The sequence below is a fragment of the Phocoena sinus genome, chromosome 18, assembly GCF_008692025.1.
Source record: "Phocoena sinus isolate mPhoSin1 chromosome 18, mPhoSin1.pri, whole genome shotgun sequence".
In the NCBI taxonomy this organism is placed as follows: domain Eukaryota; kingdom Metazoa; phylum Chordata; class Mammalia; order Artiodactyla; family Phocoenidae; genus Phocoena; species Phocoena sinus.
Window position 1 is genome coordinate 5,544,637 of NC_045780.1, and position 12,000 is coordinate 5,556,636.

The 12,000-nt window shown below is 35.6% G+C and overlaps 1 protein-coding gene across 11 annotated transcripts in view; it reads left to right on the forward strand.

Annotated features, from left to right (window-relative positions):
* Positions 1-12,000, forward strand: part of PAN3 (poly(A) specific ribonuclease subunit PAN3) — a 118,717-nt gene that overhangs the window by 14,294 nt on the left and 92,423 nt on the right. For all 11 annotated transcript variants that reach the window (XR_004346620.1, XR_004346621.1, XM_032610765.1 and 8 more), the window contains exon 4: positions 305-375. Coding sequence is in view for 9 of the 11 variants with exons in the window: in XM_032610765.1 (XP_032466656.1) it covers positions 305-375 (71 nt within the window). In the remaining 2 variants the exon portion in view is untranslated. The remainder of the gene's footprint in view (positions 1-304; positions 376-12,000) is intronic.

The window sequence follows — 12,000 nt, forward strand, 5'->3', positions numbered from 1 at the left end:
AACATGGTTAAGATCACCTTTTTTTTCTATTTTATTTTTCTTTTGGTTCTCAGCAAATAGATGCATTCTAATTCGTATAGCTTCTGAATAGATGTGTACTGACTATTGGCTGAATGAAGTAGTCTCCAGTTTGTGTTTCATTCAATTACAAAATATTTGAACACCCACTGTGTGAGGCATTGAGTTTATTGTTGTGGTATATGATTTTTTTTTTACTACTTTATAAGCATTCAAGTTAAACATTTATTAGATTTATAGGTTTCCTGAGTTGTCTGTGTGGAAACTTATGTAACTTACCTTCCAGATCCTCTAACTTCACCTGCTTCATCCTTGTTTAATGACTTTGGTGCCCTCAACATCTCTCAGAGAAGAAAGGTAGGTGAGATGGAAACTTACGTGAAACTAAATGGAACATAGGGGTGATACTGGGATGTTACCTACCTAATGGTCAGTGTTGTCTTAAGTGGGGGAGGACTGTAATGTTTTTCTTGCTTTTTGTTAACCATTTTCCTTGGTGTATATCTCTTATATGCAGAATTTTATTTGATCTCTGTGCATGAAATAGAGACATTTTATGTGAAGGGATGAAATCTTCTTACTTTTGCTCATTTTCTTTATCTTAATGCATTCTTTTTATGATAACAGCAACTACAACATTAAATTAGATGTTATGTGACCCATTGTAGGTATATTAATCATCTTTTAACTTTATTTTCTGACTGCTTTGTCTAAATACCAAAGATTTCTCCCCTAACTTAAACTCCTCATTACAAGGCAAACTTAAAATCTTCAGCTTTTCATAATTGGCCCAACTGTTTGAAAACAGTTTAAAATCTCTTTATATTAGAAATTTAATTTAGTTTTATTTGGAATTGAGGTTGATAGACCGTGAATCGATTTTGAAGTACCTTGTAGTAGTTTATTATAGTTTGATGCCTTTGAGTCTTACTGAGAATCACTACGTTAATAGTAATCTAGAGACGGTGCTAATTTTGGTTAGGATCAGTAGCAGCTAAAGATGTTTAGGAGGTTGTAAATCTTGGCGGAAATTACTATAAAGTTATAACTAATTCAGTTTCCTAAGTAATAGGAGAAAGATCAAAAAGAAAATATTAATTTTAGAAAACTGATGTAAGCTTAAGGTGCTTTAAGGAAGTCTCTGATCAGAAGGTAGTATAAAACGAATTTCAAGAATACTAGGTAGATGTTCTCTAGACAAGAAAATAAAACTGTGGGGTCAGGTATGAATTATATCAATACCTCATGTACCTAGTATTATCTCCTTTTAGAAAATAGATGAGAACAAGGAGGTAATTAATTACAAAATGCTTTTAAGCAGCTAAGATTGGTAGACTAAAAGGTATGGGTTTGGTTTTATAGACTTCCTTACAGGCTCTCACCAAGAACACATTTACTTTTGCTTTACATACTAATCTCAGAAATGAGAATATGTATTTTCTAAATCCCTATGGTAGAAGTGGAATAGAGTTGGACACAAGCAGTGAGAGGTGAGTGAGAAGTGACAGTAGACAAAACCTTCAATATGGAAGGAAGCAGTGAAGTGCTGGAAAGCAGGTACGACCTAGAAGTCAGGTTATTTGGAGCTGTTTAGTGTAGGGGAAAACAAAAAGCCCTTAAGTAGTCTTACGGGTCCCCCAGTAGCTTTTTCACATTTTTAAAAATAATAATCTGTTGACTGTGATAAGTAGCATTTCTGATGTATGAGTAGAAAGTAAGACTAGAATGGCAAATAAATACTTATGAGGGTTTGGTGGATTGCATCTTAAAGTTGAAATATGTGATTTAGAGCTGTTGACATTAATTTTTTTGTTGTTGTTGACATTAATTTTTGACAAAATAGTAAAGAGCCCTGGAGATTTGAAAAAGGAGATTATAATACCCATCCTTCTAAAATTTATTTTAGTAAAGGAAAATAATAGAAGGAAATATTACTATAAATGTGACATCTGTATTTGGAGAGAGATTAGAATGTATCCAAATGGAAGCAGATTAGTGACGTGAGCACTGTGCTGCAGTTTTTGAGGTCCTGGATCTCTAGCTTTGTGACCTTGGGACAACCTTCTAGGCTGTAATCTTCACATCTGTGAAATGATGAGCATGGCCTGGATAATTGCTGTGGTGTCTTTCATCTCTAAAACTCAATGTTTGGCTAAACTGAAAGGACCTACGTGTCAGCCTCTACTTAGAAACTCAGTATTCATATAGTATATCTTTGAAGGACCATATTTTCTTGCCATTTATATTTAAAATAATATGTAGGGACATAGAGATTTTTTTCCAGTAGTGGGCTCCATGATTAGGAATCTTTGTGGGTACAGGTTGCATATATTTTTAAATTGTTTAATGGTTGAGTTGAGAAGGTTTAAAATTCCTTTGTATTAGAAATACTCTTGGTAAAAAAAAACAACTCTTGGTATGGGAGTATTGCATGCTGTGAATTGAAGGCATATGGAGACTTTGTCTATTCTTTTTTTTTTTAATTTAATTTAATTTTTTTATACAGCAGGTCCTTATTAGTCATCAGTTTTATACACATCAGTGTATACATGTCAATCCCAATCTCCCAGTTCATCCCCCCCACCCTCCGTCTATTATTCTTTTGTTTTAGTAATTTATAACGTCTGTTTAATGATGTAATTTTAGTGGAAGTACCTCAAATTTATGTAAATATTCAGTCATAATTCCAGTTGATCTAAGCAGGCTATCATGATAACTCAGTGACATTTTATTTCAGAATGAGATTGGAAAACAGGTAGTTAGGCCATACTTACTATTTCATGGCTAGTTAGATAAATTATTTTCTGAAAATCTCAGTTGGGCCAACCCCTGAGCTGCAAATGCTGCTTTTTGCCTGTGGGGTATGTGAATTACTTGGGTCTGATGAGTCGGATATTTTAACTGTGGGCAGTCTTACTCTGGGCTGTGTGAAAAACTTAAAAAGAATGGGCTGATGTTTTTCTTGCTTTCCTCAAATCTAATTCAAGAGACAGTGCATGACTCTACTAGAGAACATTTACACAGCGATGTATTAATCGGCGTGGATTTAAATGTGGGATGATTGCCTAGTGGCAGAGAATTCTCTAGATCCAGAAGAGTTTATGGAGAAGTTTTGAGTTGTGGTTTTTGAGGGTGAGGAATATGGGGAAGCAAACATATTAAGCAGAAGGAATTGTTTGATTACAAGTAGAGAGTTAGGATCTTCAGTAAATTTAAAAATTCTCTTCTATCACAGATAAGCTAAGAAACTATGGCAGAGGGCCTTGTATATGTAAGGACTTGTTGAAGTAAAATGTGTGATGTGAAAACAGTATAGAAGAAGGTTCCTAGCCATTTGTCTGGGTTGGTTTATTGTTGTCAAACGTGGAAAATTTCCTGAAGAGCTGTATGCTGAGAATATATGTGCCTTAGGGCACTGATGCTCATAGGGTGGCGAGTGACTGGAGCTAGACGGTGAGTTGTTTCCTGTCTGTAGGGAGATAAGTTAAAACGTTAAAAGTAAATGTTTAGAAACTTCTATAACAATCTGATAATACCACAACATCCAAATGTGTCATCATTTTTCTAGTAATTCATTTTTGTTTTATGAACATATAGGACTATGATGCATAGGAAATTTTTTAAAAATGTGATCTTTTACAGTTGATATTTGAGAAGCACTGAGTTTTAAAATTTTCTACGTTAGAAATACATAAATATAGATAGGAAAAGTAACCTTTTATTTGTTACTTTTATTTATAAAAGTAACATTTATTTGAAAATGTGTACAATTATTGTTGGCCAAGGGTGGTGGTGGAAGGAGTTGAATTATGGCTGTATACTCAGTGGGAGAGTAAGCCCCCCAAAACACTGGAGATGGAGTTCTGTTGAAAATGGGAGTGAATATATTAGACATTAATGCATAAGGAAACCTTAACAACAGGGTAGATAAAGCCGAGAACTGGTATGACAGAAAAAGACCTGAGAGTCACTGGGAATCACAAATGTGGTCTGGACAGCAGTAAAATTTTCGGTCAGAACTCCTCTGGGAACAAAGTACCTTTATAACAAAGTTAGATGTAGAGATACAGATATTCATAAATAACATGATGATATCTTGCTAACTGTTCTCGCTAAGCTGTGCAGCCACAGATGATTGAGACAAATGTTCCTTCAAAATTTGTGTCTGGCAATCTTGGCTTTTTCCCTTTTTATATATTTCTTGGTCCTTCTTTGCCCTCTTTTTTAGTTGTCTAGTCATTTTCCTATTTAGCTTTCTCCCCTCCCCACATTAAGGCGAAAACACTCTGGTGCTCATCATTTACATCTCTTAGTTTAATTGTACTTTAGTGTGATGTTTCAGTCAATATGCAGCTTTACCTGGGCATTTGCATTTTATTTCTGATAATGGGATGACAGATTTTCACATCTTTTAGGTTTTAATAACAAGTTAAATTCTTTGGGTTTAGAGGACAAAAGACTTGTGAAGTATCATGTTTATTTCTTCTGTTCTTGATTTTAAAGCTCTTTGTCAGGATGAGGGAAGTGGGATCAAAAGAGGCTGGCTTATCTCCTGATGGCTTATCTGTGAGGAAGTATAGCTGGTGGAGGCCTAGTTTGGGATGATTCTGCTTGATCTCAGTTTGGAACCTCCTCCCCACTGTTCTCAAATCTTAAGAGCATCCTTTCCTTTTTGTATCATCTGTGTTACAAAACTTACTGATCTATATATATAGTATGATTTCTGATTAATTTGACATGTAAGAATTTTTGTGTACATTTCTGTTCTAATGTCTTCAAAAGATGACTTTTACATTATTTACTTTTACATAGGGAACCAAATAGGAATAACAAACTAGTGAGTATTATGGTAGAGTTCTTTTATGGAGAAAGCTAAAGTAAATTTGGAGAAATTAATAGGATTATGGCATAGATAATCTGGGATGTAAATCTTTCCGCAATCCTTCTGATGGCTAGGCTCATTTTAAAACATGGAACCAAATATTGATTGAACGTGGAACCAAATATTGATCTCGGGGAAAAAATAAAAGGTGAGGAGAAAAGGGGGAAGATACTGAAAAATAAATCGTAATGGGAATCACAACCTAAAACTTCACCTATAAAACTATTTTTAAGCATTTTATATATGTTCTCAAATACTGTTTTACTTAGTATTTAGATTTCCAAGTCAGCCACATCCATATCTTTTCCCCATGCGTACTGTGCAGGAATGTTTTTATGGAAAATTGTATTTAGAGTTCCAAATTAATACACTCAGAGCTATTCTTCTTTTACTGGAGCTGACTGAACCTCCATTCACCTCTGCTTGCCATGCTGTGGGAACGTGCACAGGCTTTGGATTTAGAGATATGTATGGTAGAATTGTTGGAGTCCAAGTTCCTGTAGGCAGGGGAGCATCATGGTTCCTGTTTATAGCTTGCTTAGAGCTCGTGGTGAGTTTTTATCTCTCTCCAAGAGCAAAGAGTTGGGAATAGTAATAACCCAGTAGCACTGAATAATGGTCAAGGTTTTAGGGTTTGAATCCCTGTTTCTTCATTGATTGTCTTTGTGTCTTTAAGCTTAGTTAAACCTTTCTGTTTCTTCATTTGCAAAATGAGAATAATAATACCTTAGTACCTGGCATGTAGAGGTGTTATGAGGACTAAATGAGAAATGCCCAATAAACGGAAGCTATTATTGGTATTACATGGTGCTAGCCAAACCTTTCTAGTCTTGTTTGGGAACTATTAACTATTATTAAATAAATAAATTGTTGCTACTCACTCTGGATCAGGCTGTATTAGAGTTGTCCATTGGAAAAGCCGTTCTCCTGTAGTTGCTTTGAGAATGTCCATCTTTTCTTTGAGGTGTTCAGGCCCCTCCTCCCCACATAGCTGTTAGCTTCTCAAACATATCCTTCAAATTTGGTGAAAATACATCTGGGATTTTCTCACTATGCAGTGGCAGACTTGATTTTATTTATGTTGACAATGATCTTCTGTATCCGTTTCAGGTAATATGGTAATACTTTTATAAAATTAAATGTTTTATAATTTCATTTTATCATTTAGTCACCTCAACAATTCTTTGAGAGAGATTATTTTTTTCCATTATACAGATTGGGAAATGGAAGTTAGATCAAGTAATTTACTTGGAATAAGATAGATAATATTATGTTTCAGAGAAAAAAATTTTTCTAGGACAGTATAGAAGGGTAAGATCTTCTATAAGGTAAAAATTTTTTCCCATTTATATGATTATCTCAGTGTAAGTTTTTGTAAACAGTATAAATTTCTAGGGCAAAATATACAATTAAGCTTTTGATAATTGATAGCTAACTTTTCAGAAATGTTGCACAAATTTATATTTCTACTCATGGGTGCTGGTTTTTCTGCAGCCTTGAAAACACTGAGATGTAAAAATCTTTCATATCTTTGTCATTTTATAGTCAAAACCCCTCATTGTTAAAACTTGATTACTGCTGCTATTGAGCTTCTCTTATGTTTATTGACCTTTGGTGTTTCTTTGCTGTCCTATGCTTTTATTTTACTGTTGGGATATCCTTTTTAAATTTGTTGTAAACTCTTTCTTTATGAGACATTTAAGCTTCTTTGTTTTTTGGTCTTGAATTTCACAAGTAATTTATGCTGTCAACTTTGAAATGTCATACTTATTACTCTGATTATCTTTTATTAAGTACATTAAAAAAGAATAGAATATTAAGCTCATTTTGTTAAAATAACATGGTAATTCCCTGTCTGATGAGTTGGTGATTTTATATTGAAAGGACTGTCATTATTTTTATGTAATTTGAATCCACTATCATTTTTATTGCTAATGATCTATAGTAATCAACTTCCCTTTAGCAAACAGTTACATTCTCTCTCTTCTCTGTTCTGTTAGACTTAAATGTGACGTTCTTCTTACTGTTTAACCCGTCAGTCTGTTCTTTTCTTAAAGTGATGGATTAGATTAGATTGAAACTTGTTTAACAATATGATAGTTCCTATAGAAAAGGGCTCAACTTTGAAAAAGTTAATTTTATTTTCCTCCTAAATGAAGAGTCCTCCAGGGTGAACTTCCAGAATTGTGTTGAGATAAAGGTGTGCTTTGGAAAGAACAGATTAAATTTTGTTGTAACAAATTAGGAGTTCAGCCACGTATTTCCTCTATTTTAATTTGTACTTTGTGTGCAGTGACAACTTGCTCTTGTTGAGTCAAGAGTCTTCAAAATTTATGATTACAAGGGAATTTTGTCCTGTTGATTGATTTAAAAAGATCTCACGAGAGTTTTTTGTTTTGGAGGCTTTTTTTTTTTTTTTTTGCGGTACGCGGGCCTCTCACTGTTGTGGCCTCTCCCGTTGCGGAGCACAGGCTCTGGACCTGCAGGCTCAGCGGCCATGGCTCACGGGCCTAGCCGCTCCGTGGCACGTGGGATCCTCCCCGACCAGGGCATGAACCCGCGTCCCCTGCATTGACAGGCGGACTCTCAACAACTGTGCCACCAGGGAAGCCCTGGAGGCTTTTTTTTAGGTGTGTATGGTTGTTTTGTGTTTGACACGCTACCGTATTTAAGCACGTGAACTGAAACAGCATGGTTTTTGTATACAGTATGTAATACTGTTGACTATAGTCATTATTTAACTTTAGCTTTGGGGATTTTGAGTTGGCTCTTACCTAATAATGGTAGTTTAGTGAAACCATGCTGCATCTGCCACTTGGACCTGGGAACTAGTAGATCATTCTGAGATATTCTGGTTGGCTTCTTTACACTCTACTCTGGGCACTGTATTTACAAAGTGTAGTAGCTGATATTAAGAGTTTGGTATTACTGGTGGTTCATCCCTGTTTTCCTAGGAAGTCGGTGTCAGGAATAAATTAGTAAAGATCAATTTAGAATTCTCGTCCACAAACATGGTAGCCTAAGTTTTAAGCTAAATTTAACCAAAACTATATAATTTTTCCTAACTCTGTTTAATTCCCAAGATTTGTTCTTGCATTTTGAAAGTGGGGAGGAGGGAGTGGCTTAATGAAGTCTCTGTAGCTACTGTTTCTCATTGATCCCATCCATGCCAATTAGAGTCAAAGAGAGATTGATTAATGTAGGAATTTGTATTTGGTCATTTTAGAATTAGCTAGAATAATGTTAAGATTGTAACATGTTAAGGAATACTATAGAATGTGGAATAAATTTAGTTAAGAGTACAAGCTCTGGAGCCTGACCTTATGTTAGTTTTGAGATTATAGGCAAGTTATTTTAACCTCATCTAAGGCCACCCTTCTCATCTGTAAAGTTGGTTTATAATGGTGCCTATCTCACAGAATTTTGAGTATTAAATATACTAATGGCTGTTAAGTACCTGGCATAGTGCACTGTGCTTGTCAAATGGTAGTTGTTGTTGCAGTCTTCTGCTGCTTATAATCCTGCAATTTAAAAACATACGTTTATCTGTTTCTGAATGTGTGTAAGATTATTTATCTTTGATTAACCACTACCTACTTTAAGTTCAATCATAATAAAGAGCATTGCTGAAGATATTCTGTTTCATTTCAAGATTCAGTTTAAGCAAGTGTACACATATAAATAAATCAAAAGGGAACCTTTTGCTCATAAGCAAATAGGCATTTTAGCATGATGGTTGCTTTTGATAAGGGACTAAAATCCATATAAAATTTTTTTATGGTCATTACAGGTGATAGTTTATTGTAGAAATAACTTTCATGACTTAAAACAACATTACTCACTTGCACTTAAAAGATTTTAATAACTTTGGCATGGTATTTTGTTTTTCTACATCTTGTATTCTGGTTCTATTCTAAAGCAAAAGACTAAAAGAAGTCGTAGTTTGGTGTTCCAAGTCTTTAGAAATTGAATGTGACCTTGCTTAACAGCTGTTCTCATTTTTGGTGGCATAAAACTCCATTGTAACATTGAGGTTTTGAGAACAGAAGTAATGACTACTTTGTAGGCTTTCTTAAATTTATGTAGATAATATAGTGGGCCTCTTCTCCCAGGATCAGACTCAGTAGAGCTTAAAAAACATTTCTGTGTGTGTAAATCCTGTCCTGCTCTATTTGACATAATTTAGATTACTTTTTACCTAGCAGCGTCCTCTGTTTTCATCCTCTCAACATATATGTGATTTCTGTATTGACTCCACAGATTAAAAGATCTTTTTCATTTATAGATGTTTACCGGCCCATGAGTCTTTAACAATGACAGTCTGTTTTTCTGTAGACCCACTTTCTGTACACCTGCTCACCATCCCATCCTATAATTGGCTTTATTTAAACAGTGAAAACCTAAGGGACCTAATATATTTCCATGAAAACCTACAATTACTGATAATGAATGGCAGGACAAAATACAACGTAATCTTTGAGGCTGGCTTGTTTTTGTTTTTGATTTTTGAATCTTTTACTAGAGAAAATTAATTGGAGCCCAATATACAATCACTTATAGGTTTAGATTTACTATTCTAAATTGATTAGGTGTGAGAGCCTTTAAAATCCAGGTGTATTAACACACCTAATTAACTAATAAATTAAGTAGAGGTAGTTCCCTGTGTCTGTATGGAAATTAGCTAATTTATTTGATTTAAAATATTCAAATTGTTTTAATCAGTGTGGAGTCTATTTTTTCCTAGTGAGTTTTACATTAACCACTGGCAGTTAATGGAAATGTAATCTTGTATTTAGTTCTCATAATAACAAATACGCTAAACCGTTAGGGCGTTTAATTAATTGAGGGAAAACCAGTGTACGTCAGAAGAGGTCGTAAAAGAGAAATGAAAGTTGATTTTCAAATAAATATACAGTAAATTCTAGGCCAGAGGTTTCTGTTAGTGGACCTCAGACCCTTAGAAGTGGCAAGTGGTAGATAGGTTGCCGAGTTGTAATTGCCAAAGACAATGAGTTAATACATTTCATTAAACATTGTCTAAAGGGAGATAATATCAGTATTTCATATATGTGCACAACTATTTTCCAAGTATGTGAAGATGTTTGATTAATAAAATACAAATTGTTTAAAAAAGTGCCATTCACAGTAGCTTTAAATCATCATTCATTGTTTCAGAGTATAAATAGTGAAAGCACAGTTATTCTGTTTTTGATGTTCAGAGGGCATTCTTAAAATTCAGGGCATTGGAAACTTTTTGTGCTAGGATAACAATTGATTTCTCTAGTTTATAACTAATGATTAGGTTATGATATATAATAACAAGGCCTGTAATGTGAAGTATTGTAGAGATGATGCTGTTTTGCAGTTTTACCAAAAAAATTGTGCTCTGAACATTGGTCTATAACAACATTTTCTATGTGAGCAGTGGTATTTATATATTTTTCTTTTGCTAGACAACTTTTTAGGGGAAGAGAATAGATCTTACCACTGTATTTCTCTCTCTTTTAAAAAAATCTTTATTGGAGTGTAATTGCTTCACAGCACTGTGTTAGTTTCTGTTGTACATCAAAGTGAATCAGCCACATGCGTACACATGTCCCCATATCCCCTCCCTCTTTTTTTTTTTTTTTTTGCGGTACGCGGGCCTCTCACTGCTGTGACCTCTCCCGCTGCGGCCGGACGCGCAGGCCCAGCGGCCACGGCCCACGGGCCCAGCCACTCCGTGGCATGCGGGATCCCCCCCGGACCGGGGCACAAACCCGCGTCCCCTGCATCGGCAGGCGGACTCCCAACCACTGCGCCACCAGGGAAGCCCTCCCCTCCCTCTTGAGCCTCCCTCCCGTCCTTCCTATCCCACCCCTCTAGGTCATCTAGGGAGGGCAAAAAGCCTTATGCTGAAATGTTAAGTGAATGAATGAATGAAAAAAAATGTGTTTGCATTTAAGGTTTTGAAATAAAACAGTCCTAAAAATTAGCTTTTATTGTTCTTTCTTTTGACACAGTGTGGAGACTTATCTTATTTGTTAGGAATGAGAGTGGATTTCCCTTAGTCCTAAACCATTGGATTGGTCTTCTGTGGACTAGGGCAAGGATTTTTGAAGAGCCAGGGCTTTGGGGGCTATGAGTAATGGTTCTGAAGGCTCTGAGTATTTAGGGCAAGCTAAAGGAGTGGGATGTTAACTATTTGAACCCCTATCCTTTTTTTATTTTGGGGGGTGGCCCCAATTTCTGTTTTACCACTAGTTGTTTCTTACCCAGGCCTCTTCCCTGACATTCTCTAGAACTTTATTGCTGGAAGGATGATCACCAGACCAGCAGCACACTAGTAGTCTTGGGAGCTTTTTAGAAATGCTGACTCTCATGCTTCACTCTAGGTCTGCTGAATTAGCATCTTTATTTTAACAAGGTCCCTAGAAGAGTATATGTTCATTACAGTTGAGATGTGCTAGTCTAGAATACATTCTCCAACTTTTTCAAGCCCTAAGTTGTTATTTTTTAAATGCCCAATAAAAAGTGTAAAACTGTTTTCAACTACTGTCTTCTTGTGCTGTTTATTTAGATTTTGTGAAAAATGATAAAAATCAGTTTTGTAGTGAATCTTGAGACTTAAAGTAAAAATGATACATATTAGAGAGAGAGAGAAAAATAGTTACACGGTATGCTGGACATTTTACCACAGGAACAAAAAGAGAATGGGAATTTTGATGTACGATGTTGACTTACTAGGAGGTGGAGCAGACAGACTGGTTACTTACCAACAGGACATGAGTTTGCAAAATGCTTCTGTTTCATGATAACCAGCAGGCTGGACTGGCAAGGAGGCTGTCAAGAGTGGAGGATCAACCAGGAAACATACCTTTTTTTTGACCAACACATTCTCAAGATTGGTTTAGGAAGGGACTGCTGGAAGCTAAGGGGCAAGGAAGAGGGCTTGTGCTTTTGTTTGCTCTGGAGGAGGGGTTTGGATCTTGTAGGACTCAGAAGGCTTTGGGGAAAATAAACATTTCCCATAAAATTTTGTTTGCCCTTTATTTCCTCACCTTCCATTTGACTTCTCTATTTCCCATAGACCCTACTGTCACTTAATCACCGATAGTTGT